General features: G+C 40.0%; 1 protein-coding gene across 1 annotated transcript in view; it reads left to right on the forward strand.

Moving 5' to 3' along the window:
- Window positions 1-26,924, forward strand: part of CLYBL (citramalyl-CoA lyase) — a 166,639-nt gene extending 139,715 nt beyond the window's left edge. Inside the window, exons 4-9 of the mRNA XM_038129558.1 lie at window positions 2,387-2,488; window positions 4,238-4,331; window positions 5,705-5,872; window positions 10,909-11,033; window positions 26,266-26,365; window positions 26,495-26,924. Of these exons, the coding sequence (XP_037985486.1) occupies window positions 2,387-2,488; window positions 4,238-4,331; window positions 5,705-5,872; window positions 10,909-11,033; window positions 26,266-26,361 (585 nt within the window). The 3' untranslated portion in view covers window positions 26,362-26,365; window positions 26,495-26,924. The remainder of the gene's footprint in view (window positions 1-2,386; window positions 2,489-4,237; window positions 4,332-5,704; window positions 5,873-10,908; window positions 11,034-26,265; window positions 26,366-26,494) is intronic.
- The last annotated feature ends 271 nt before the right edge of the window (window positions 26,925-27,195 follow it).

The raw sequence follows: 27,195 nt of genomic DNA on the forward strand, positions 1-27,195 counted from the left end.
TTTTATTTCCATCATGGAAAACAGGCCAATCCCAGAAGCTTCTGCGTCACTGTCCTTCTTTTGCTTCGCTCTCCCTTTGCCCAACCTTTGCGCACAAAGAACATACTCTGCCTAACACCGCTGCCTTCTTTTCCCAATCCTCAAAAAATTCACTCCAGCATGATTTTTCAGCCTCCCAGAAGCTGTTTCTTTCCCCCCACGCACACCCGCTCCCCCCCTTCATTTTTATTTATATGCAGCAGAAAACCTGGAGGCTGATGCACAACTAAAAGATGGGCTTACTTGTTTTCTTTTGTGTGAGAATCTCTTGCTTTCCTTTTGTCCCTAGTGTGGGTACTTGTTTGACTGGCATGGCTTATTGGACTATAACAAGCGTAACTCTCCCTCCTTTGTGGCGGGACAATTCTCCCACAAATCCCGACCAGTGTGCATTCTTCCCGACACACTATTGGGTGTGCACTGGAATTGAAAGAATTGCTGAGGCCTTGCTACTTCATCCCCTCCCCAAGCTTTGTGGGTTTTTTTTTTCCTCCGCCTTCTCCTTTTTTTTTTCTCTTTCTCCCTGAAATGAACACTTTACCGGGCCGGAAACATTTAATCGTCTCCTTTTGAAAAAAAAAAAAAATTAATTGAAACTTCTCCACTCGTTACCTTTTGTATTGGTGCTTATTGCAAATCTTTTACAAGGGAGAGGAAGGGAGGCAATATTTAATTAAATGTGCTCTTTTTTTTTTTTTGCTTTACCTTCAAAACAAAAGATAGCAAAAAATTCCAGGAGTGTGACTTTAAAAATATTTTAAAATAAAACAAGAACACTGCTCTTTAACTTGCACCTAAAATATACACACAGTAGCACTTTTTACTTTCTTTCCTCTTAAAAAAATAAAAAAAAATTAGGTAAGAGTCTTAAGAACATATACTGAGACCATTATATTACCTCATTTTCTGCATTTGCCTGGGTGAACTTTACTGTTTTCTGTCACTGTAGTAACCTGCCATACTGTACAGAGTGAATTGAATTGATTTTTTTTTTCTTGCACATTTTTGAGTGGAATTCTCTTTACTAAAGAAAAGTTATCAAGAGGGCCATGGTGATGATGCAGAGCAGAGATGGGAGGGCAGAATTCTTCATTGGAGAAAGCTGTGATTTATTTTGGCCTAATTGTAAAGTTACTGCAAATCTCTGGAAAGCTTTTTTTTTCAAGATCTGGGTGATTAGATTTTCCTTCTTTTGGGGAGGGGTGGTGGGGGGAAGCTAAAAGGGGAAATAACACCTCTAATCCAGCTTCTGGTAAATAGGCTGCCAGCTTTTAAAATGAGTTTCCTTTCTATTAGTCAGAATATTATGCTAAGCCTTAAGCATTAGTTTTTTATGTTGCCATAGCAGCCTTATTCCTGCAGGGTTGTGACCTGCGATGATTACAGTACAAAGCTTATAGGGTCTTGAAACCCCCTTTGAAGATGAAAAGTCTTTGATGGTTTATATTTATGCAAATCTCTTAGATATGATTTACCCAACTGAGACTGAATGGAGAGATGATTAAAATTCCCTTTCCTTTGATATCCATTAATAGTTGAATATTCCTTAAATTTAAAATATATGCATAAGTGATTTTTGTCTTTATTTACTAACATTTTTGCAGTACCTGCAATATGTTTATCTTGACGCAAATTACTCGATCTGGACAGACATAATACATTTACAATATAGGGCTGAAGGTTTCCCCCCTCCTTTTTTTTTTCTTTTTTTTTTTTTTTCCCCTTTTGAAAGGGGAAAAATCTGTGCAAGAGCTTTTGTATGTTTCCAGATGATAGATTTTGGAATTTGGGCTACCCCACTGGCAGCTCAGAGCTAGCTGTGAACTGGTCTCATGGAAAAAATTGGCAAGCTTTGGTCTTCAAAGAATTAAACTTCCTTTTTAAGGCCTTCCTAGGTAAGCTAAAAAATTATGAAGAAAAGCCTATTGAACAAAAGAGTAACGGTGCCGTAATGAATAATACGGATGCCACTTAGAAGGCTGGGGAGCGCTTCCAGTGATGGCAGTGCTGGACCTGAAACAAAACCGGACCTCAGGTACAGCAGCACTTCATTGTTTTCCAGAGCCCACGGATTTGCATTTCACTAAGCCAGGGTGAGAGGTGCTAAGCTTAGATTTTTTAATTTTTTTTTTTCCTTGCAAACCAGCCTCCAAATTTAGAAATGTATGGGAATGTTGCAGTTTCAATTCATGGGCCTTGTTAAAAGCTGTTCTCATTTTTTTAGTTATCAGGTTTTGGAGTGGGGAGGGGTGTTTGTTACATTCAGGTGAATATTTGCCATGTTGACTGTGCATACATGTAGACTGTTCTTTTTTTCCCTCTGATAGCTCATTCTGTCTAGTTTTAGTTTTCAGACAAATTCTTACATCACCTAAAAGGCCGAACACTTGTAGAACCAATGAATTTTATCCCCTTTGTGGAAACTGCAATGGGCTTGCTCAATTTTAAGGTAAGAAAGTCTTCAAGTGTTCGTATTTTGCCATCTCAGCAAACTAGGATAAGCAGAATACTCCTCAGTCTCTCTCTGATTTCACCAAGGAAAAGAGGTTAAAAAATACAAAATGTATTGTTCAATCCCCAGAAACGTTTGCACATTGAACTCTGATGTTTGTATTGTAAAGGCCTTCATAAATTCAAAGTATTCCAGTGACAGAACAGTTCCAGACAGTCCACACCAAACCAAAACCTCTCTTCATTCCTGTTACTGTTTTGAGCTCACTTGGAGTAGAAAAAGGCCTCTCCAAAGATTTGGAATACTCAGTGTTGCAGGCTATTTAGTAGCTGTCAGACACAACTTTTGTGTAACACTTAGTTTGAAATGAGAGTTAATCATCATTTCGCTATTGCTAAACTTGCTTCTTTATAATAGTTTCTTCTAATAACATTACAACCAAATTCCATGTTATCGTTTCTTTGTCTGTATGATGGAGTGCCTAATGCTAAGATTAGAAACAGAATTAACACTGAAAATACGAAGAATATGCTCATTTTTTAGGGTAATTTTAGATCAAATCTAATTTATTAATTTCATTGTAATATAAATCACTCCCCAACCCTTCCTATCAAGTCCAGGATTTTCAGAATGGCAAGGCAATGTGGTAATGAAACAGAAGCATGCACAAGGAACTCTGCGTTCCCCTCCCAAGCTCTAAGGGAAAAGTTTCAGACCAGCTGAGGACACACAGATCAGAAGTACCTCCAGAAGTACCTCACAGGCAGCCTGATCGTTTGATACAGCCATTTATCTTACAGCACACACTAACGTATCTGTGAGCATGATAAAGCCATAACCAAATGGACACGCTCCTGTCCAGTGTGCAAACACAGAATTAGATCGTCTATCAAACCATTGAGGTTTTTCTTCACCTACAGTATTTTATAGTGGAGGTTTAATGTTGCAGTTGCTGATGCTGGCAGGAGAGCTCCCTTTTAAAGCACACTCTGTTACAGAATAATTCTGTGTCCCACCAGCTGCCATAGAAGAACACCCGTTAGTAGAGCTGGTAATTACATGTCTCTCTCCATGTACCTTAGCCTTAAAAGATACTAATATTATCCAAACAGCAATATAAAATAGCAATACTACTCTCCTCATGAAAAAAAAGCTACAGCAGAAAAAATTTTTTACTTTTATTTTAATGCTTTTGTGCAGCACTTGTTGCATTTTTAACTTCCTTAGCTTATTTTTAGTTATATATAGCCGGAGACTTTAAATTGGCAATCCTTCTATCTTGTAAGGAACCTAAAATAATTGTAAACCATTTACATTATTTATTTCATAAAAGAGTTTCTGAGCTTTATTTCAGTTTCTCATGCAGATATATTGTTTGTCAAACTAATCAAATGTAATACTTTTTGTTTGTTGTTAAGCAATATTTACCAAATGTTTTGTTTCATATTGCTACATAAATGTCTGAAGTAGTGGTCACAGTAACACCTGGGGCATAATGTAAACCAGAAGGTGGGGAACCTGTTATTGATGTCCACTATTCGCTGTCTGGGTGCTTAGGGAAAGCAAAATACTTTTTTCTTTTGCTGAGTCATTTTAAAGCACTGTGCATTATCGAGTATCTACAGTGGCCTAATAGGAGCAATATTCTCGGGAGGATTTTGGTAACGCTGCAGTGCTGTAACAACCTCTGTAGTCTCTCTGCATCCTGCATTTCTGTAGGCATTAATACTCTGCTCTCATTTGAAGGCTGTCTGTGAAGAAGCACTGAGAACAGGATCCCAGGCTGGCTTTCATTTGGATGCAGTTGTCTTTGGAGGAGAGGATTTCCGTGCCAGCATAGGTTGTTACTTGCCTCTTTGCTATAAATGTTTATGTATGGCATTTGCTTTGGAGAAGGCTGTGAAATTTCTGACAGCAATAATTAAAGTAATGACACTTGAGTCTGCCTTTTACGTTTTCATTTTACTCCTTCATTTCTTTTCAGTGCAGAATGTATCACTGGCAATTTAAAACATGGTCCTTGTGTTACAGGGCACTGAGATTTTCTTGTGTTTTTTGCCAGTCAGTACCAAAAGTTAATGAAAAAAAACCACCAAAAAAACCCAAAACAAACAGACAAAAAAACCCCCACCCTGCTAAGTTACTGAAATAATTTTAAAATATTGTATGCATAAGCAACATTTACATGCTTTTTGAACTACATTTGAAAGTCCTAAAATTCTGGTGTCCGCTTCACCACTTCTTTACATACAACTGTCACTCAGGTTTTGACATCAAGCACAAATACTCTCCTGCTACATTTTGCTTTCATAAATTTATTTTAAAGATGTCACATATCAATACAGCCACATATTCACATGAAAGCACTATTCCTAAAAAATAAAAAGTGCTTCACTATTTCTTTTATAAGAGGGCACTTAGCTTCTGATTTAATTTTAAGATAAAAGCACAGAGCTATGAACTTCTACATTAAAAATAAGTATGTTAATGTAAAAATCAGCATTGCTTTACTAAAATATTCCTTACAGACTGAAAATCTCTATCTAAATAGTAACCTTATGGTTATTATTGTTATTTTTTCCCACTAGCCTTCACATGAGTATGTTGCTTAGCTGGTAGCCTGTGAGCACATGAAGTCTCATGAATACTTTTGCTTCTTCTCAGAAGTCATCTACCATCAATTTTTCATTCAAATACTAAAGCTTAAATATTCAGCTTAGGACATCAGTTGTGACAAGAATCAGAACCAAGGAAAGTGCAATTCTATTCTCAGTGTGAATTTTTTAACCATTTAGTTGGACCCAGATATCAATTTGTGTAAAGCTTCTCTTGCTGTAATGCTTCTCACTGTACATGCAGTAAATATTAAAATCAAATAATTACTTTCATTTTAGTCAAGTCAGCAGTCCTTACCAGACAAAGCTTCCACTGACTTCAGGCTTTCAACTTCTGATTTAAACCAAATCAAAATCTGAATTTACAAGATAGTGTTTAGAGGGACATTATTTTTTATTTTTGCTAAAGCGTCTTTCCTTTATTCCTCAGAAGAGTATCATTTTGACTCTACAGTATAGCCTTATATCCCTCTTCTATTTTCTAAATCAGTTAAATATAATCTCGAAGTTTCCCCTTTCTTTTAACATAACAAATATTTAAAGCAGAAAGGTTTAAAACACTCTTGTGAGCTTTTCTTTGTTCTCGTTATTTTCTCAGGTGCAACAAGCAGTAAGGAAACTCACGATATTCTATATGCCAGGCAAAAAATCGTAGTCACAGCAAAGGCATTTGGCCTTCAAGCAATAGACCTTGTTTACATTGATTTCCATGATGAAGATGGGCTCCGCAGGCAATCAAGGGAAGGCGCCTCAATGGGATTCACTGGTACGACTTTCTGCCGATGTCTCAAAAGAACGCGGATCTTGTTCATTTTAAATAGGTTGCTACGTTTACTGTCACTCAGATAACTTGATTTTTGTTTCAGGGCACTTATTGAAAAACTCATTGATATCAAGCTCTTCTATGTTTATTACTATCTTAAAAATTGTGGCTGGAAATTTTGCCTGAAAAGTCACAGGCTGCTTTTTGAAACCGTATGCCATGAAGCGTGTGACCGGTTTTGAAGAGAAGTTGGGGTAGAGGCTGTGCAGTGATTCCTCCCTTTCCAGAGCACGGGAAAGGCAATACTGTACTCTGCCATGGCTCCTCCACAACTGGAGCCCTTCCTCTTTGTTTGAGCAACAGCAGCAGTTAAAAAATACTTTTTAGGCAAAAAAAAAATTGAGATGTAAATCTCATGCTAGCTGCTAGGGGAAAGTTACTTTCTTATTGTTTTCTTTGGTTTGTTTGTCATCTCCTGGCTTTCTCCCTAGTAAGTGCTGGTGACACCTACGGGTATTGGCAGACAACAAGAGCAGCAGGCTTCTTGCCCCACAGTCCTGTAATGCAGCCTGTTACCCTGTGATTGGTGTACCAGGTCACTCGGACACCTCATTGGGACAGTGCAGCCACCAAAGACTGGGGCTGCACTAGAAAGCAGCCATTTGCCACATGGATGGGAGAATTCTAACACACAGGACGAACACCACATTATTTTTCTCTGACCACCATCCAGGATACACATATGAGAATAGTACATCGTTTAGGTTTCCGTCACCAAAAGCATGGGTCCTAGCAATGCCACCTAGCAAACTCTGGTTTTAGAGTTAACTGTGCATAATAGCTTAAAGAACCAACAAAAAAATAAGTGCAATTTTAAGTGACCTTGGCATGCCAGCGAAAGAACAACAGTCAATGCTTTTCAGCACTAATTCCGCTTTACTGTCTGTTGAGCACTGACATTTGCAAACCCAAGCCTTGTTTTGGAGGTGAAATGGTTAGCTCCTCACAGCTACATTATCCACGGCCGTGTGGGCTTCCACCCTTCCCTCGGTTGCCTTTGAAGTTGGGAAAATAATAGAGCTGCTGAATGGTAGCACCTGCTGACGGCTACCTAGCCTCAACCAATATTTCCTAGCTTAAGGAAAGGCTTCATTTTTGAAAAAAACATAAACATCTGAACCTCCTGTTGACAGAAGATGGAGTTGCAGGTGCCTAGAACCTTTGAGAGCACTCTTTTTGAACACTTAATGCACATTTAAATGCTTAACTGAGGCTGTCAATTTAGGAAATTTAGAAATGTTCTGCATAACCAATGCTGATGGTGATTTGGACTCCACTGACTTTATGGTAGAAGTTGTCTGACCTTTGAACAGGGTCCAGACAGAAGACCAAATAAAAAGGTCACGCAGCACTTTAGGGTGTAAAATTACCTTCTGTCTTGGCTGTACATGTGTCATACTTGCCTTTCCATACACAGAGTAAGGGTCCATGAAAAGTACAGATTTTATTAAGGTGCTCTCACTGCACCTGCCCTTTGCCTCCTGCCTTTCTGCAGCTATCATCAACACATTTCCAAAATTCAGCAAACAGCCTGACAATCAGTCCAACTGTAATTAGAGATGGGGCAATACTGACTCTACTGATTTGGTGGGGGGGAAAAAATTAAAATCTGTTTGAGCTAAAACAAAACAGCATTTTTCCTTTTCCTCTGAAAAAAAGAAAAAAATATTTTAGGTCAATCTAAAATATTTCACTTGTTCTTTGGCTTTTTGCTCTCAGTTTATCTAATATTTTTATAATCTTTCCTGCTTCTTTTGACTGAAATAAAGTCTCATTTCAAAACTGATAGCAAAATCATGTTTTACCAAACCTATGCAAGTGTTTTTTCCAAATTTATGTGAGTGAAACATTTTAACATTTCCAATTTCACATTCATCACAGAAAATTACAAATGGGCCTCAGCTTAATCCATGACCTTTTATAAAACAGAAGTATGCACATTGTATTTGCCACTGACAGTCCTCTGATAATGTGAAAATACTGAAATGTCAAGCTAATAACAAATTCAAAATGTGCAATTCTTCTAACTTTTAAGTGTAAGATCCCTCCCTGCTACTTTTTTTAATAAAGAATCAAAATCATTGAAATCAACAGAACTGAAATTAGATGAGTCTTGCAAATTGCTCTCATAGCTGGAGAACACTCATTTATTTGCATGAACAGGGCTGAACTCACCACCCTCAAAAGCAATGTAAATCCAAAATATTTAGCAAAGTTGTGTGTCCTTATGTGTCCCCATATTAGGCCAGTAAAATTGCCCTCAGTGTAATCAAATAGCTTCCCTCAAGATTAAACAAGCAAAATAATATAATGAAGAATTTACCAGGTATTTAAATAATATTGCGAACCTCACTGCTTATTGCAGCCAAGTTTTCTTTTCTAATTATCCTAAAATCAGCCTGATTTTCCTTCAGTGAGTGTATAAACATAAAATCAAATGTTTTCAAATGTAATCCAGCAAAATTAATAGTCCTTTCATATTTATATTATTAAAAATGTATATATTTGTATATCCTTAGACATCCATCTAGATGTTTTACACTACCAGTACCTGTGGACTTTAAATCAGTGTGTTGCCTATATAAATGGGCACAGGTTTTAGGAATGTCTGTGTAAAAAATTAGGTAAACCTTGCCATAAGCTTTAACAGCTGACTTAGTCGTTATAAAAAGTCCTGTGCTACATGCTGAGAGAGCAGATAGAAATACGAAACAGTCTAGGTGTCCTCTCCTTTTCAGTCTTTTGTAGAAGACTAAAATGACACCATCATACAGTTACCTAAAAGACTTGACAAGTATTGATTTAAAACACAATATATCAAGTGGTACTGTAAAAAGGATTTCGTGGTCATAAATTTTAATTTCTTCCAATTTTGCACTCTCTCAGTAACTCGTCAATAAGAACAATTCTGTTTAAAATATTTACTTGGTTCCTGCATGGCATTGTGTCTGTTACACAGTTGTTAGGATAGGTAGCCTGTGACCAAAATCAACCAAGTGCTATAAATCAAAAGTTAGATTATATTCTCCCTACATTGTTCAGTAGTGTTTTAATGATTAAAAGAATAGTTTACTACTATAGATATCTTTATCAAAAGCACATCTTTTTACAGAAATATTTTACACTTTAAAAAATCATATATATGTATTTTTAATTTTCTTATAATTAGAGATTGACTTCAAATATAATTTAAGATATACTCAACATTTTTTTCAAAAAGTTAAGCTCCTTAGGATTATTTAAGAAATTGTTGTACACACTTCAATTTTGGAATTAATGGTTTAGCTATGGAGAATTTGTTGTATAACAAATAAGGAACATCATCAGCTTATTAATTGTGATGTTTTCTTAAAATTGCTAAAAAACCTCTGAGTAGACTTAAGATAAAACACATTAGTTTAAAAAAATTATTTGTATCATTTCTTTCAAAAATTATGGTTCTTAACAGGGTTTAAATTTTTGCCTATATTTAAGGTATTTTAAAAATGGTTGTGATATTGAAATTTGAAACTAATATTTTCATGTCTGTAAAATCATAAACTAAACTTTGTTCAAGAAGAAATAAAATTGGCTACTTATGGCATTTTAGCAAAGGGACATAGCAACACTAAAGCACTACTATTTCTTTGCTCATTTAAGTAGAGTTTCTTTGTACTCCAGGTTATCACTCAGACCCACTGCAGCCTGATGAAAGTAATCCCAGGGATTTTTGCAGTGGTTATTTCATGGAAAATAGGTGCATTCCTGCTCTCAGGCATGAGACTTCTCAGATCCAGTGATGGGCTGATTCCTAAAGTACAGCTGGCTTAGTGGTAGTAAGACCACGGGAGCAGACCCCATTGTGCAGGGAACTTCCTTGGGTCCTGACACTTCCAGCTTGTCCTGGCAAAGCGCAAACATCTCGCTGGCGCAAGAAGCTGCGGCGGTGCCGGGGCTGTGGGACCCTCGGTCTGCAGGGCACCGCTCACTTGCTGGCAGGTTTGCAGGATCAGGCTCATCCCTCTAACTAGTTTTGTTATCTGACACCGAGGAAAGTAATTTCTTCCGAAGGAAGCTGGGAGTTACGCTAGCCTCCCTTTATTAATGCACCTTAAAAGCAAACCACAGAAATCCCAGCGGTCTGTGAAATTCCCATGGAAATGAACTAATAATGTCAAACGCTGCACTTTTTAAAGTGTCGAACAAATTAGACATGTATTTGTTTTAAGGTAGCTAAATTCAATCACAGATTAAAAGGGATTATGTGGCTGTCTATTCACATTTGAAAATCTCTAGTGAAAACGACAACATCTATTTTTATTTTCTTAACTTATTTTTCTACAAGAAAGGATTAAAAAAACTGCTTCATAAAGCCTCAGGGCAGTGCTGGTGGTTGTTTGCTATACCAGTGACTAAATAAATATTGCAGCCTACCTGCAACTACCAATAATTGCAGCAACAACAGTTTAAACAACATTGAGGATTATATGATTACAAGCCAATACTGAGAATTTAGGGAATGATCCTTAGGGTACTGGTAACTTTTCGGCCCTACAGATCTCTTGCCATCTTCTTCAGATCTCATTTTCTGAATACACTTTAATACAATTTATTTAAGAGTGGCTCGAGCTGTTATTTGCATAGTCAAATTCAGACATGCATTGTACTTAATTGTTATTGACTGCCCAAGACAAACAATTGCACTGAAACAACTGAGGGAAGATGTATGGATCAAAATGGGGAGGGAGGAGAAAGAATTGTGGGTTCTTTCAAACTATACTGAATGCAAGCACAGCACAAGGTATTTTTACTTTTAAAATAATCTGTCAGAAAGGTATCTGCCTGTTTTCCGGTTTTAAAAATAAAATAAACCAAGTAAAATAATTAGTTAGAGAGCAAGAGAGTCTGCAAGGCATATGAGAGCCTCAAGTGGTTGGAACATTTTGCTTGAACATCTGTTTGTCGATGCATGATTCTGGTGTTATTAATCTTCTTTGTAGGTAAGCAGGTGATTCACCCCAACCAAATTGCTGTTGTCCAGGAACAGTTCTCTCCGAGCCCTGAAAAAATAAAGTGGGCACAAGAACTGATTTCTGCTTTTGAAGAACATCAGCGATTAGGCAAGGTAAATATTTTGTTAATATGCCATAGTGGAACCAAATTTGAATATTATTTAAGATTCTATTAGAAAGGTCAGTGATAGCTCTTTGCTTTTATCTTACAAAGTGCTGTAACTGAGAGTATTGCTTGTGAAATCTGTCTCTGGATAGGGTATATTATAAATGTATCACTTCCCAATATATTTAAAAATAGAATGGCTATCTTTTCCTTCCTCCCCCTTTTAACTTTAATTCTTTCATTATGCAGCCTTTTGAGTACCTGCAAGTATCTACAGCATCGGAGAATTAAAACTGCTTCTCCATTGTGCCGCATATCACAATGTTACTGTCAGAGGGAAATATTTGCAAGCAGAAGTCAAGTAGCCTGGCAGAGGACTCAGACTGCTTGCACAGACATAATTTATGGAAAGAAATAAATGCATCAGGAAAGCTTTGGTTTCTAAAAAAAAATCTCTGCTTTGGTAGACCTGTTTCACTTTTGGGGGTTTGATCCCTCAAACATGCCCAGTAGTAATTGAATGTACTTTTGAGTGAAACTGCTTGCAGATTGTGGTTCTTAATCATTAAAAATGGGAATGTTTTATGTGCATTTGTACCAATTGCTGGACCTGAATTTTGGATAGAGGAGAAAGCAAATTAACACTAGAATATGATTGTTCCTAATTTAGTGCATCATTGAGTCTCACGTTTCCTGCTCTGTGGGTTTCTGCTATGTAAATATTGCGGTGGTGATGCACAATCTGTCTCCACTTTGTGCCAGTAATACTTAAATTAGGGGTCGCCTGAAGGAAGATTTTATGCTAGTTGCGGCATTGTCAGTTAATTATCTTAAAGGTTATTTGCTATAATCCAGTTTGCCTCTTTTTGAAAGAAAAAAAAAAAAAAAGTTGCAGCCAAACATGTTTATCTTAGTCTTAGCCAAGCCTGGGCTAGTTAAAAAGGAAAGTCCCAATGTCAGAATGGGGAGTGCAGATGAGTGGGAATGGCTCACACGTGCTTGTGTGGCATTCAAGTAGGAGACAAATCCCTCTGGTCGAGAAGTTCATCTATAAGACTGTGCATAGGGTCTCACTTTCACTGGTGCCATATAAATGTTTTCTGCACATTCTTTCCACTTTCTAGTGGGTTAGAAAAAAATGGGATGTCTGCCTTCCCTGTTCCCCCCGCATTTCTCATGCTATGGATGTCGTGCATTAAGGATGATGCAAAGGTCAAAACAGATATTACGCTTTCTCCTCAGACTTAAAGTGTGACAAGGTATTTGCTATTGCTCTGCCCTTCTCCTTGCTGTGCTATTGCATCCCCTTTGTGGTACCTGGCTGTTTCAGTACAGCCATGGTATGCTATGCTCTTTGGGTGCTGTCCAGAGCAGTGATTTCAGGGTCCCTATTAGGATGCTGTATGCCTGGATCTCTTTGTTCTCTCCACCTCAATTTTGAAATGTAGCTCCCTTTGTGCAAACAGTATAGAAATTAAAAAATGTGTGACTGGTTTTGCCCATTATTCCGATTTACAAGGCTTGGCTCCTTACAAAAGGCATTGTTACAAACATACTGCTGGTGCAAATGTGTAGGCAGGTACACGCAGCAAGAAAAAAAGTCAAACTACTTACTCAGCCAAATGTTTGTTATGATATGCTTAATACTATTCATTCAGCTGAATTTAGTGTCACTAACTCATCTAAGGAGCACCCCTGTCATATGAACGGTCGACTAGGAGACTGGACCAAATTTAACTCTAGTCCCAGTATCACACAATCATGAAGCCAAACATGTTACACAATTAATAATCTAATGTTAGGCAAGCATTAGTCTTTAAATTTATTTTGAATCTGCTATTTTACTGACATAATGCTGAGGTTTTTTGTTTATATCAGCCATTCAGGGGGGTTTATTTGAGTTCAGGGAATTTTTTTCTCTTCATTAATGCTTTTAAAATATGTTATAAGCTTCAGTCATCAGCTGCAAGAGCAAATTTGCTGAGGGTTTGTGGCGCAGGCTATTTTTTGAACCAACCAGGCTGCATGCTCCATATATTTTTTGCATGTAGCCATCTATCAACAAAAAAGGACTGGCAGGTTAATATGTGAACTTCTGGATCTCGTAGCACTGTCGTATTACTGGATTTTATAACAGAATTGGAAAAATAGCTTTCCATGTAATGCTGGAAACCCATTAACTGAGTTTCTAATTTGCTGTTATGACTGCGTCAGTGAAAAGAGCTTGGACTGTCTGATTACTTAATTTTTTTTCCAAAGCAAACATATCTCACTGAGGGATCCTCTCGCTCCACATCCTAACGACATGCTAAAATGTGAGTAATAACTCTTCCCCTACCACCTCCTGGCAAATGCTCCACACAGCGGTTTCAGTAATCCTCGTGTCCTAATGAAACACCTCTTCTGTTTTCCTTTCCCTTTTATTATATTAAAGTGTTCATGTCAGTAGGACTAAAAATATGGCTGTGGTTAATATGGTTGAGACTTGCATGGCTTTACCATGTTATTAATCAAAGTTGAAAGCCTGGAAAAAATAAATGTGAGGGATTTGTGCAGCTGTTTGTGTGGTAGATAAGTTACTGGTCTGCAGTCTCTGGGATCATAGTTTGCTATTAATTTGGTTTAAAGTTTGATGCCCTTAGTTAACAATATTTTACATTAAAATACAGTAATAAGCTTTTATAATCTTTTCTGATTTGAGACCTACAATTACCATAATAATCTTCTTTTGAAAGAAGGCTGAACGAGGCTACTTCATCCTGGATGCTGAAAAGCTTTGACATAGTAGCCCCCAAATGTGAGTACTGAGGTCAGGAAAAATTAGGATCTCAGATGAGCACTGTGGAATTAGAGATGCTGTGGCAGTGTCCAAACAGAAGGAAATTAGAGAGCTAACCAGCTAGCCAGAAGTATTTGGGCTTGCCTTATGGAGACAGTCCTGTTCGAGGGGCTGCTTCGGTTTGGTTTGTAGGTTGTTTTGCTTGTGAGGCTGTTTTTTACATTTCTAATCCAACTTAAAAATGTCATGTCCAGGAAATAAATGGTAATGTTGTATTTTGGATGAGTAGAAACAAATATTGAAAAAGCACATTTTGTATTTTATTAAACTATTTATTAAGTGTTCTCCTTTGTCAGAAACTTTGAGATCTGAAACTGAAAAGTGCTTAAAAAGAAAAGTGTTCTTTCCAGGTCATTTCAATATTTTTCCAGTCGAACTGCATTACTAGGGATATGATTTTCAAAATTAAAATATTCATCCTAAAGAAAGCTGGTATAGCTGTTGGAAAAATCTAAATATAAGATAGATGTCTGAGTGCTCAAAAATAAAAAAGAAGGGTGATAAACATAATTCCTGTAGTCTAAAGGACAGTTTCTATTAGAAATTTCTAAAACATTTGTACTGCATTAAACAGGAAAGCGATCTTATAAATACAGATTAACTGAATTTAGGGGGGTAGAGTTAGTGGGAGAAGTTATTAGCCTATTTTAAGAAAAAAATCTGATTTCTAACAATGAGGACATAATAGTCTTTACTATTTAGGTAACTCCTGAGTTTACATTACCAGTACACTGGATACAGGACTGTAGCTCTTCTATAAGTAGTTAGTGTTTATGTATGACAAAAATGTAAGATATTGAAAATGCATTTTTAAGCCATTCAACATGTAAATACATCAGGCACAATATCATTACTGAAATTGAATCTTCCCAAATTGCCTTACTTTTAAATAAAATTCAAATATAAGAAAAAGCAGAAGAATAAAGTAAAAGGTTGATTACACATTTATCTCACATACTAATTTACAAATGCTTTCAAAGCACCCACATATTAAACTAGGGAATAACTGAATGCTGCTGCTCAGGTCACTTGTCAGGTAAGGATTATTTAGAGTTAAGGTAAGTGTATCACAAATCCAAGTTGTAATATGGGTTGAATATTTAAATCCCATAGAGCAAATCAAAATAAATATTTGTGTATGCCACATACAAATGCACAGAGAGCTTCCAAAAAGACCTTTAGCATATGTTTCTTGCATTGTGTTCTGTGCCATTGTGTATCATGTTCCCAGCAGCTGAGGAATAATATATATGAACTCCAGTGATTTGGCAAACTATACAGTTTCATTTACTGCCCTTTCCAGGATTATGAAAAATCTTAGGAATGCATTTATTTACACAGCATCAACCCAACAAAGGAATGGAAATTTCCAGCAGTGGCTCTCTTATAATGCTCTTTGTTTAGGAAAAGCTACCCCAAGCCACTGTATCTTAGAGACGATGCGCCCTCGTGCTTCGGCCAGCTCCAGCTCCCACTGCCTAACAGGGAGGTCTGCCCCGACTTTCTTCCCCCTCCTGGCTGTGCTGTGGACCCCAGGAGGGCTCCCCAGCCAAGTGGGATCCACCCTTTCTCAATCCAGCCCGTGGTTGCTAGGAAAGTGGGACCATGTCCAAGGGATGCCTCTTGGAAGGGATGCACAGGAGCATCCCTCTGGCATGGGGCTGTATCAAACCCCATCAATCCACAGGGATTATATTGCACCTTACAGGGCATTATATCTTGGGGCTTTATGTAGAGCTGGGAGTGAGGGAGCAACCCAGGCCCTCACTCCCCTTGCCCAGGACAGATTGCTGAGTTTCAGTGCCACCAACCAAGCTGGATCCCATCCCAGGGCAGCAGTGGCAGCACAGGGTACCTCTGTGTGTGCAGGGCAGCAGCACTGTCAGCCCTCCCTCCGAGAGCACAGGGCATGAGCTGTCCTTTATGTTAATCAGACAATGTGTATTCCTTCCTCTGCAGAGTGGGGGATTCAGGAATTTGTGATAAATTGCCACCTTTAAGGAGCACCAGCCTTAAGAAAACTAGGCTCAGGTGCATCTCTGTGCAAAGATGAAGAGTGCTAGTGGGATTTAAGTATGGGCCATGGTTATGTTGTCTTTTTAAAAAGTAGCCAAATTAAATTTTAGAGTCAAAACTGAGATCAAGAGAGCTCATATTAGCACTCAAAAATTCCCTATACACTTTTAGTATTTGAAAAATGCTTTATAAATGTGTTTTGTGTCATGGTTGAAGGCTTTTCTCTTAGAAAGATCCATCTGGGGTGGATTTTGAACCTCTACAATTAAGCAGAAGGGGCTGTATTAGCTAATTGCTTGTGCTATACTGGTTCCTACATTGGTGCAATCAGTCCTGAGGGAGTTATGCCAGGTGGGGAGAAAAGGAGACAGATTTTACTACGCGGGGCTGCAAAAGCTTCTAAGCAGGGCAGGAACTCATACAAAAACATTTTCTTGCCAGCTTCCGCCCTTTCCACTCCCCAGCGGGCATTCAGTGGCTCTTAATCTGTTTTCCTCCACTCATTAAAGACCTGTGTCCAAAACACAGAGGGAGAAGGACTTAGATGGCACATTGCTATGTCCCGCGGGGAGAAGTTTTGCCATGAGCCAGGAGCAGGATGGATCTGTGCACCTCCATAGCCTTTCCACCTGCAGGTAGCCCCTGGAGGGGGCAGCTGCTCCTGTCCCAGGGGACACAGGCCCTGCAGAGGATGGCAGCTCTCTGGGCCTCCTCAGTAAGGCACGACTCCTCCATCCTTGTCGGCTCAAGGAGGTAAATGCAGGGTGAGTTGCTTTTGGAAGGGCCATGCTGTGTCGGCACATTCCCAGTGCAGGCACTGCTTTGCTATGAGCATGGAGTGGGAAGACACCCAACACTGCAGACACCTGCCCACCACCGTGCCAAAACCTGCTCTGCACCGAGCAACACACCAAGGCAACTACCCACCTCCAAAATCCCTGTTAAAAAGCATTAACGAGTGCTCATGAGCCTCATTTCAATTTCCAAAGCAGGCTCTAACTAGAGAGGTAATGTTCTGACCAGATGGCTCTTTTTAAGCCTTACTGAGGGAATTCAGAAGCCTGTACGGCCAAAATATTGTTTCAGTTAATTTAAGTAGCAGCAGTCTTGCTGCCTTTTCACTCCTCTCTGTGCTAGCCAGCTTTTTCAGGGACCTGGAGTGGCTGCCTGCAAAAGCTCTGTCGGTTGAAACAGAGAATCACGGTAAAAAATGGCTGGTCAATCCTATTCAGAAAATGAATCTGAAATTAGAAAAAAACACAGAATACAAAAATATGGGCAATTCCATGCTTGTTGGCAGAACAAGCCTCACTATTATTATTTTTCTCAACTTCGTTGTATTTTACAGCTACCTTTCCCTCCAGCATCAAATGTTGTCTGTGTGCCCTGTAGTCATTTACTTTCAGATTGCATTTTCTAGTTTATTTTTAACAAATTGCTTCTATGACTATAAGCCTCAAGTTAATTCCAAATTACTAAATGAAGGGCATCTGAGGATCCTAAAGTCTTAATATCAGTTACTTTTCACTTTTCCATATAATAACCATGATGCTCACTAGGGAGAAAAAATGCATGGCTGGATAGGCTGATTGTCCAGGAAGCTGCTTTTGTGCTATAAAATAAAGATTCGCTTGGCAGCAGCAAGTGTGCTCTCTAGGATTCTTCCGTTCCCAATACAGTATAAGACAGAGAATGAAAACCAGTGGAGAATATTCCTGATTTCTAGAACTTTCCTCTGCTTCTTTAGTTTTATTCCTTCCTGCTCTAGAGGAGCACACAGGAAGGCAGCAACCACAATAAGAAGGTAACTAAAGAAAATGCAAAGACAGCAATAAAAAACCCTCCTATCTGCCTTTCATTCAGGGACCTTAAATAGATTTTTTGCTCAGGCAGAGGGAGAGACTTTGGTGGCCTGAGGAGTTTCTGGCACCGGTCCAAGCAGCATCCCCAGGCCCACCCCAGCTGAAGGGGCTGTCCCTGGTGGTTCAGGGAGCTTGGGGGACTGTAAGATGGAAAACCAACTTGTCTGGCTCACACAGCAGGGCAAAACCCTTATATATAGGCTGGAAACAGTACTGCCAGGTGGAGAAGAAATGAAGGACCTTGTAGGTCCTTGTTCTTCATCTTTCCTGCCCCACTGTGGACTTGAAGGATCACAAAGTCCTTTCTACCTGTTGAGCTTTAGAAAGGGTTTCTTCTGTCAGAGTTCTTGCACTGCTGCTCAGGAGTTATTTGAGGCAAAAATCAATCTCTATTTCATGTGGTTGTTGCTCTTTCTTTCTTGACCTTTTGTGTCCTTCCATCTGCTCCTAGAGGCAGAAGCCTATCTCAAACAAACAGGCCTGCTTCTGGCTTTACAAACTGATTTATCCTCTGAACTCACTGACTACTTCTACTCCAGTGGAAGATTATGCTGGCAAAAAAGAAACAAAAGGTAGTGATTTCTAATATTTTCTACATATCAGCCAAAAGGCTACAGAAACTTAATGGTGATGATACTTTGCAGAATGCCCTCCCTGTGCACACTTCAACAAATCAGAGACCCACTGAGCATCTCCTCTTGCCAAGAAGGTATCTTTGGCAAACCATTTTAGGGATCACTTATTTTCCTCAAAGATTTTGTGTACAAGTGTATTTCCACCCATAATGTTTTTACAGAAAAGGGGTGAATGTGAAAAGGTCCAGAGGAGAGGCTATGGAAATACGTGGCCCAAAAAGCTTTGTCTGTACAGCTCACTGCCTGTGAAGTCTTCAGTTTGTCATATGTGACTGCACTGGTTATTTGGCCATTTCTACCAACTGCAAAGACACTTAAAGAAAGCCAGAGTTGTGTGTGAGCCTGCTCTGAAGGCAGGACAGGCCTGAGCAGAGAAGAGAGAGAGGCATTATCTTGTCACAGCCTGGAACATACTCTCAGTTGACCCAGATTTCACTGAACACTTCCTAGCAGCTCACTAACCTTTGGAAGTTCATTATGAGAAGGTAGAATCATGACCCAGCTCTTAATGACAGCTCTTTGGCTACAACTTACAGAAGAAAAAAAATTAATTAAACCTGCATTCAGGACCATCACAGCTGTTAGCTCTTGACTTCCCCAAAAATATGGTCTCAACCTTCTGTTTCAAGAGAAATCATTCCTTTGTACTGAGGATAATCACTCCTCCCCCAGGCACAGACCCAACGCCATTTGCTGTGACCAGGTTCCTCTTCTCCTTTGTTCATTACCTGTAAGCAAATCCAAGCGTTCTTTTTAAGCCCCAAAGCAAAGACTTCCAAATTTCCTCTGCAGGGAGTCACTTAAACAACGTGTGTTTTCATTAATCCCAGGGGAATTATCTTCATGAATGCCATGCTTTTTAGGGGGAGCCTCTGCCATCCACCTGCTCCCTTCCCTCCTCAGAAGACCAAATCTGCCCTGCTTGCAGAACCCAAACCTTTTACTGCCTTGTAACAGCTAATATTGTACAGGATTAGAGGCAATGTTCTCAGACCCAAGCAGATTGTAGTGCATTTATTCCTGGTATTTTTGGTGTCTCCAAAAAGTCATAACTAGACCTTTGGATTGCAGAAGCGGGCGAGACACTGAACTACGATGGAAAGAACTCGTGTCTCTCAGATTACTGTGGATCAAAGATTTCTTGTGTCTGTGGGCTTGAGGCCATTTGTCTATATGGGTTAGGAGGTACACAAGGTTTGCCCAGGCCAGCTGGCATCTCCCCTTCTGCTCATTTCCATTTAGCCTGGCATCTGCCCGCGAGTGCCAACACAGGTCAGCGGGGCTGGAAGGGCACTTACATAATTACTTATTTACACAAAGGCTGTATTCACACCAGCCTCTGGCCCGTGCTACCAGAGCAGTGTGGGAGCTCTGTTTGACTCACGACATCTCCTAATGATGAAGGGGGTGGAGGAGAGAAGGGTGGCTGGCTTGCTGGTTCCTTTATGCCCATTTCCCCCATGTCCTAGGTGCATATCCCCTCCAAAGACAGTCCAGTAGGATAAGGGGATAACTAGACTGCCACACACTCTGTAGGGATTTGGTCTGCAAAGGAAAGTATTGCAAAACTGTTGACAAAAGTAGTTAGAAAATACCCAGTGCCCCAGCCCCCAGTGGGGCACTATTCCTAACTGTGTGACAGCAGAGTTCTCCCCGAGGACCTCCCCTCACTTGTGAGACTGTCATACAATCAGTAGTCCCCTGAGTAGAGGAAGAGGGGTTTTGAGCAATTTCATAAGCGTTAGATAACTCCTATTTTTGACCCATATTTAATTCAAAATTCAGCAGCAGGTGATTTCTTGTCCATATTTCTGTTTCCTGGCACATTATCTTGTCTTGCTTTTCCTTTTTTTTCACTGGCCTAACTACCCAGAATGTCCCCCATGCCAAAGCCTTACCTACTCCCAGGACCCCCTAGCCCCTTAAAGCCTGCCATCTAAGTACCCTGACTAGATTCCCAGAGTACGCTGCCTTTGAAAGAGTCAGCTGTCTCTACACAGTGACCTAGGACAGCCCATGTATGGACACACACAACAAATTAACCTAGCACTATTAGTTATATTCTTTCATCTGATGCAAGGCAATTGGGTTTTTCTTTCTGCTGTGGATGAGCCGCGATCTTAATGTAACCTATATAAATATCTTTGGGAAAAACCTGGCAACTGTCGCACAGGAATTAAAGCTGTTGGTCACATGTATGATGAGATCAAGGCATCAAATCAAAGGTTTATCAGCAAAGGCTGGACAATGATTGAGTGGAACCACAGCAGTGGTTCCAAAAAGAGAGCACAGAGATGTCAAAACCGATGCTTGCGCTTAGAGTCCCATCTGCCAACACACAGGGAGCCAGCAGACTTTTTGCAACTTACAGGAGTTATTTGGTACTTCAACATTTACATCCTTTCTTATTTTCATACATACTTTTGCACAAAATCTTCATATTCAGTACCAATGCAGGTGATTAATAGATTACAGTGGTCGAAGAACTGAGAGTCTGCAGTAACCCTCTTAGTGAGCTCATTGCAGTCATTGGGATGGATGTGGTTAGAGGCACAGGTAACCACAGACAGAGCAAATGCTGAGGAAAAAGCTGAGAGCATTGGCAAGTGCAGGAGTACATCTGATTCTTCTGTATTGCCAGCCAAAGGGGACTAGCTCCTCTGATCACTGTCCCACATGTCCCAGAACAATTATTGTTTGACTTTAATTAACTCAAGTACATCCATACACAACTCAGACATAATTGTGTCACATTAGTAAGAGGTGCCTTAAATGTTCTGTATCATGATAGTTTTACCCTGCTTATTTCTCTCCTTAATCCAGCAGTACATAAAGAAAGAACATACAGTGAGAGTAAAACCCTGTGTAACATTGTGTATCATATAAAAAGGTTTCAATACAGATGAAGAAGTATAAAACTTTACATTCTCTGATCTTATGGAAAAACATAAGGGTACTGCACTTGCCATCCTGTACATCCCCTGTGCAGTCAAAGTCAACACAGTTCCACATTTAACACAATTCCATTATGCCTATGGTAAACACTAGCACCTGTATCATTTCTTCCCCTCTCCTGTTTCCACCAGAGAATACTGATCCCCAGACAACACTGAAATAATGGACCCTGAATCCTGTCCATTTAACTCCTAGAAAGGTAAAAAGTTCTTGCCACTAAAACTCGTATTACTCTGGTTGTGAAATGGTCTTACAGATTTACCAAGCGCTTAACTACTTCCAAAAATTTCACAAAGTAAATGTTCCCAAATACAGGAGAGACACACAGAAAAAGAGGAGGTCTTCATGTTCCAGGAAACACTGCATTAATGTTCTCATCTTTTGCCACGGCAAATGACAGACCAACACTTAGACTCTTTCTGTGACTTGATACGTGTCATTTCTTATAGATAAAGGAAATCTTTTAGGATGACATATAGATAACAAGAAGACATATAGATAACAAGAGCCATCTTCAAGATTCATGGCAGCATGCAGCCAGGGTTGTATTCTAAGTTGTCAAAGAAGAGCCCTCAATTACATGTTGAACTTTGCTAGGTCTGAGCTGTGCTAGAGTGGCTGCATTTATCTAAGAGGAAGTTCATATGATACAAGCATAAAATCTGCCAGACTTCTGTGCTACAAAGTTTGGTTCTGCATCAGTTCAGTCTCTCCACAACCACTTGGAAATTTGTTGCATTTGGGATTCTTATTGCACAACTGATTTGCCCTTGTTTATCATGAGCCTATATCTTCATGTCCTGACCTGTGAAAATTACTGTTCTCTGTCAGCTATGCCTTATGGCTTCTCTTGCCTGTAGGCTGGATCCTTCCATCACTTAGAGCTGACCATTGTCAATTTCCATTTGTCTATAATTTTAATTCACTTGCAGCCGTTTTCTATATTTGCCAAATCTTCTCTTTCCCATCCTCACAGCACTTTAGGATATACTGACATTTGAAGTAGAGCTGGTAAGACCTTTCTCAGCCTGGTCTGCATCTTGCATAAATTGCTGTTATTTTTCTAAAATGTTACTACCGTCCTAATAGAGCACTAAATGTCACTGTGAATAATACTTCATGCCAGAAGGAAAAACCTTGAGTCTTTCCTTGCTTGTCACTCAGTTGGGAAGGACTTTTAGGTAGTCTGAATGATGACCCAAACAGGGAACGCTGCCCATTCCCTTTCTTCCTTGATTCCTCCTTGGTGGTCTGCCCTGACAGAGCTGTAGAGCCATCAGGCTGAGGGAGCACAAGCATTTTGTATTTACAAACCCTTCTGCTGTGTTGTGCTGCCTTCACAGCTGTGCAGTGTGGACCAGCCACAGTGCCCTTACAGCTCCCATACACTGCAGACCAAAGGCACCCTGCTTTGCCTTCAGCACGTTCTCTGGGTGGCTGCATGAAGGATGGCACCGAATAGGCACAGCAGAATCTGTGCTGTGACGCTCTAAACGGGGCAGAGTCTTTGGTCCACAAATCTGCCCATTCCTCAGTAGGGCTGCACTTCCAGACTGCTGTCTGGGGAGTGCCACAGTTGTCCTCCATTCCCCCACTTCTCATCCCAGCTGAGTTATTTGCATCCAGGTATTGTCACCCAGAAGCTGTGCCCATCATCTGCAGCTCTGCCTCCTGGATGCTCCTCGCCTCCACTTCTCCATCAGCCTTTACCTGGAGAGCCTGTCTCTTCCCAAGGCAGGTCTGACACGTTTGATTAGCCTGATGGCAGAGTCCCTTAACAGCTTTCTGAAAAAGCTCCCTCTGAATGATTTATATGATTGCACGGTGAGCAAGAACCACAGCCACCAAATGCGATGATGCAAATCCCAGCCTTGCTTGACCCACCTGCCATTGTTCCTGTTCATGCTGCAAGCTTCCTTAAGAGCAGGCCCTTGGTCCCATAGCAGAACTACTAGAAATCTAGTACAGACTGGAAGTGTGAGATTGTTGAGAAAATTAGCCAAAAACAAAATTTAGATCTATGGCTAAATTAATCCCCAGATTAATGCTATCAAAGCAAATGGTGTTTATAGAAAGTCTTGTTTTCTTTATATTCGTGTGAGAGAAAATCAAAAGAATACTAGAGGCAAATTTCGTCTAGCAGAATTGGAAAAGAGAGCGCGGGGACAAAGCTGTAATTACTGGTATTTCCTATCTGTTGAAACCTCTGGGTGCAAAGGGAGTCAGTGAATAGGGTATATTCAATGGCATTAAAATTAGTTTCTTTTTCTGGACTTTAGCTCAACGCTGCAAATTAGCAGGGGGAAAATAAGCCTCAGAGTGAACAGGCAGAGAAGCCAACTTCATGTTACCCTTTTCTGTTAGGGAAAAAAAAAAGGCATTTTTTTCCTTCAAGAATTCAAATTCCTAGCAACCCGCAGTACAGCTGCACACTGACAAGCAGGAAATGTACTGTGTTTCTCACGTGGTTCAATATTTGTTTGTCTATGTACACACCATTATCCTGTTTTCCTTTTAAACATATTACTTTAATGAAGAGTGGACAAGCTTGCTGTTTAATTAACTCTTGCTTTATAAAGACATTCTGGCCCAGATTCATCATGGTACAGCTTAGGTATCTGCAGGGGTATCTGACTTTAGGTCATTCTGCATCCAGTCAGTGGAAGGGTTGAGACCCTCCCAGCCATGGTTTGGACCACCAGAGATCAGAACTGACAATGCTAGGCACCCATCTCTTTCTGCAAACCATTGCAGGTACTTAGGATAACTGTACTCCTAAGTCAGCCTTTCACAGAGCTAGGAAGGATGATTTGAGGCTTCAACATATTTCTGCTTATGACTGTCATCCCACATGCAAATTTCTTCTGTAAGCAATAGCTGTTACTGAATTAACTTTACTCTTTATTTTGCTACTGAATTAGCTGTTACTGAGTGGGCATTACTCAATGCCTACAGGAAAAAAAGAACAAGTAAACAATGTTTTTCCTACAGTTAAAAAAAAAGTACCTTGCAGTTTGTGATCACTGCATAGATCTGAATTATTTCAAATAAGTCCTATGTCATAAAATGTTACTTAGTTCCCAACTTTTTTCACAACAGTTAATAAATTGAATAGTTTGAGACTGCATTTTCTTTAGTTTTAAAAGTATGACTGAAAATTACAGAGATGTAGCTATAATTAGAAGTGGTATATTATTAATAGTAATAATAATAACATTTATGTTGGTGTTGGGGTGTGGTAGGGTTGACTGTTTGCTCAGTAAACAAAAAAATTCAATTTGAAGCAACAACCCTTGAGTACCTGTCAGTACCATTCTCCAAATCTACCTGAAATATTGGAAATTATAGTAGGAAAATCTACTTTGAATAAAATAATCGTTTTTACTATTATGTTTTCAATGGCTTTAATGCAGCCTGCTCTTACACGCAAGAATACTGATTTGTGTTAGATTACTATTTAGGGTGTATTTTTGTCTTAATTATTCCAGAACAAGCTTTAGTATTTAATTAATACTGCTTCAGTTTAGCTAGATATGCTACTGGAGCGACACACTTCCTAAATATTTTTGTAAATAGGTTATATTTTCACTTTACTTGCTGGAGTCCTCTATGTAATAATTATCAAGCCTCAAATGAAAACCAGGAAAAGGTTTGCTCTCCTGAGCATTTCTCTCATGCTCTGCTCATGCACAGACACGTGTGCTGCTGTGAACTGTACCTTGCTCTTGGTTAGCCTTGCTTACTGTCAAACCCAAGGCCAGCCTGTGATCCAGTATCGACTGCAGCAGGACATTAAAAGGGTGTGCAGTGCTTCTCAGAGCCACCCTATGCAGTGCTGGGGCTGTTCTGAGCTCTTCTGAGAGGAGATTGCACCTTTGCACTTGGATTTTTGGGTTTGTTGGTTGGGGTTTTTTTAATGGGTCAAACTACTGTTGGAATAGCAAATAAGATTTTTTTTGTTTGTTGAAACTTCAGCATGTCTTAATGCAGTGTTTTATCTTCTAAATCCTACCTCAGAGACACGTGGGGATTAAAGTATCTAAGGGAACAAGTCAGGTTTGGCACTATTTAAAGCATATGTCTTCTGCTTAAGATTTAACTATGATTCATAGTTAATTGTTTTAAACTTGTCACCATGGTACCAACAAAAAATCCTGAGGAATACAAAGTGACTTTTGAAACCTATCCTCTCAGACTGCCACTGCTGAGGCACACAGACTAGTTCTGCACCCATTTGGGGAAATTCCAAATGTGGTGCTCAGGTGGGCTTTACCTTGGCTCCAGAGGAGATTTGGGCAATATTATTGTGCCCACTTGGTTATTTCAGCTTTCATCCCAGTCTCTGGCTCTTGGTGCAGGCCCAGCCTATCTTTAGCACTGGAGATCTAATGGAGAGGTGCAGCAGCAGCCCAACCTCAGCAAACCTTCGAGTCAAGAAAACTTCCCTCCACCTCCACAAACACCCTTTGCTGTTTGCTGACAAAGGAAAACTTCTGGCTTTGCCCTCTGTCTGCAGGCAGTTTCCTGCTGGCCCTGTGGCACAGCCCTGGATGGATGCTGGATGGTGATGCCAGAGGTGGGGAACAGAGCTGCCCCCAGGTGTGGTGTCTGCCAGCCCCTCTCCCCAGCTGGCACACACGGCCTCGCTGCTCTGGGCCCTCAGTGTTCGCCAGCTAGAGAGGCTGAAACAGGCCAGCTGCACCCCGGGCTCCTCTTTTCTCTCTCTTTCTGCCTCCCCTTTGGAGAGCTTGTTGCCCTTCACATTTCTTTAAATGCACTTGCCCTGTCTCAATGAGTTTGTCTCCTAAAACTTCTTCAGGATTCCTGATCGAGATGATGTTTCTTGGCAAACAGATGTGTTTGTAAAGAGCAAGGCGCACCAACTACAATTTCCAAAGGTGTCTCAGGAAGTTCATATTCTCTCTTTTCCAGGGAGCATTTACTTTCCGCGGGAGCATGATCGACATGCCATTACTGAAGCAGGCACAGAACATTGTTACACTTGCCACAGCCATCAAGAAAAAATGAGCTGGTAAATGAAGCTCTCGCCATGGGGCCCCAGTAGCTGTTTTAAAAGATGACTATAATACTTTGTGGGGGGGAAGGGGGGTGTAAAATTAAAGACGTCAGGCTTAAACAGAAATTCATTTCCATTTTGCAGATCTGTCATAGTTTGCTTGCTGGAATTGCTAATTACTAAAACTGTTCCCAACTCAAACCGCTGCTCACTGCTGCGTGGCCCGTGTTCTACTCAGAGCCTGCAATGAAGTTACATCATCAAATCTGTGACATCACAATAATTACTGCAAATGGGGGAGGATGACTTCACTGAAGGAGAAAGGCAAAACATGAGCCCTCAGCTCTGTTAAAAGAGCAGATGGAAACTAATTCAATTGTTTCTATTTCTTTCTGTGCTTCTTCCTGCTCTGATGCAGAACTCCTGGCAGAAAGGAGAAAGCCTCGAATAATTACGCACCAGTTGAAATAACTGCAATAAAAATCTTTACCCTGTGTGAGCTTTGCTTTCCCCCCACACTGCCCTTCTGTAAATGTGCAACAGCCATTAAAAATAATGCTCCAACAATGCAGGACTCTTGACTTTCTTCTCCTTTTTTTAAGCAGTCTCTATTCAGAGAGTTTCCTCCTGGAAGCGTCCAGCTCGGGAAGGGTTGGACGGCAATAAACTTGTAGTTTTTGGAGACACAATGCAGCAGAACTTGTGCATATGGTCTCGAGTCAGATTTACATCACATTAGGGATACGGCTACAGATCATGTGGGCTGTGTGGTTAACGGGCTTAGTAAAGCTGTTTTGAAGAGGTTAACCCAGCTTGTAGTAAGGGTAAATAAACATAACAACCAG

This window comes from Motacilla alba, chromosome 1 (assembly GCF_015832195.1).
Source record: "Motacilla alba alba isolate MOTALB_02 chromosome 1, Motacilla_alba_V1.0_pri, whole genome shotgun sequence".
NCBI classification, from domain to species: domain Eukaryota; kingdom Metazoa; phylum Chordata; class Aves; order Passeriformes; family Motacillidae; genus Motacilla; species Motacilla alba.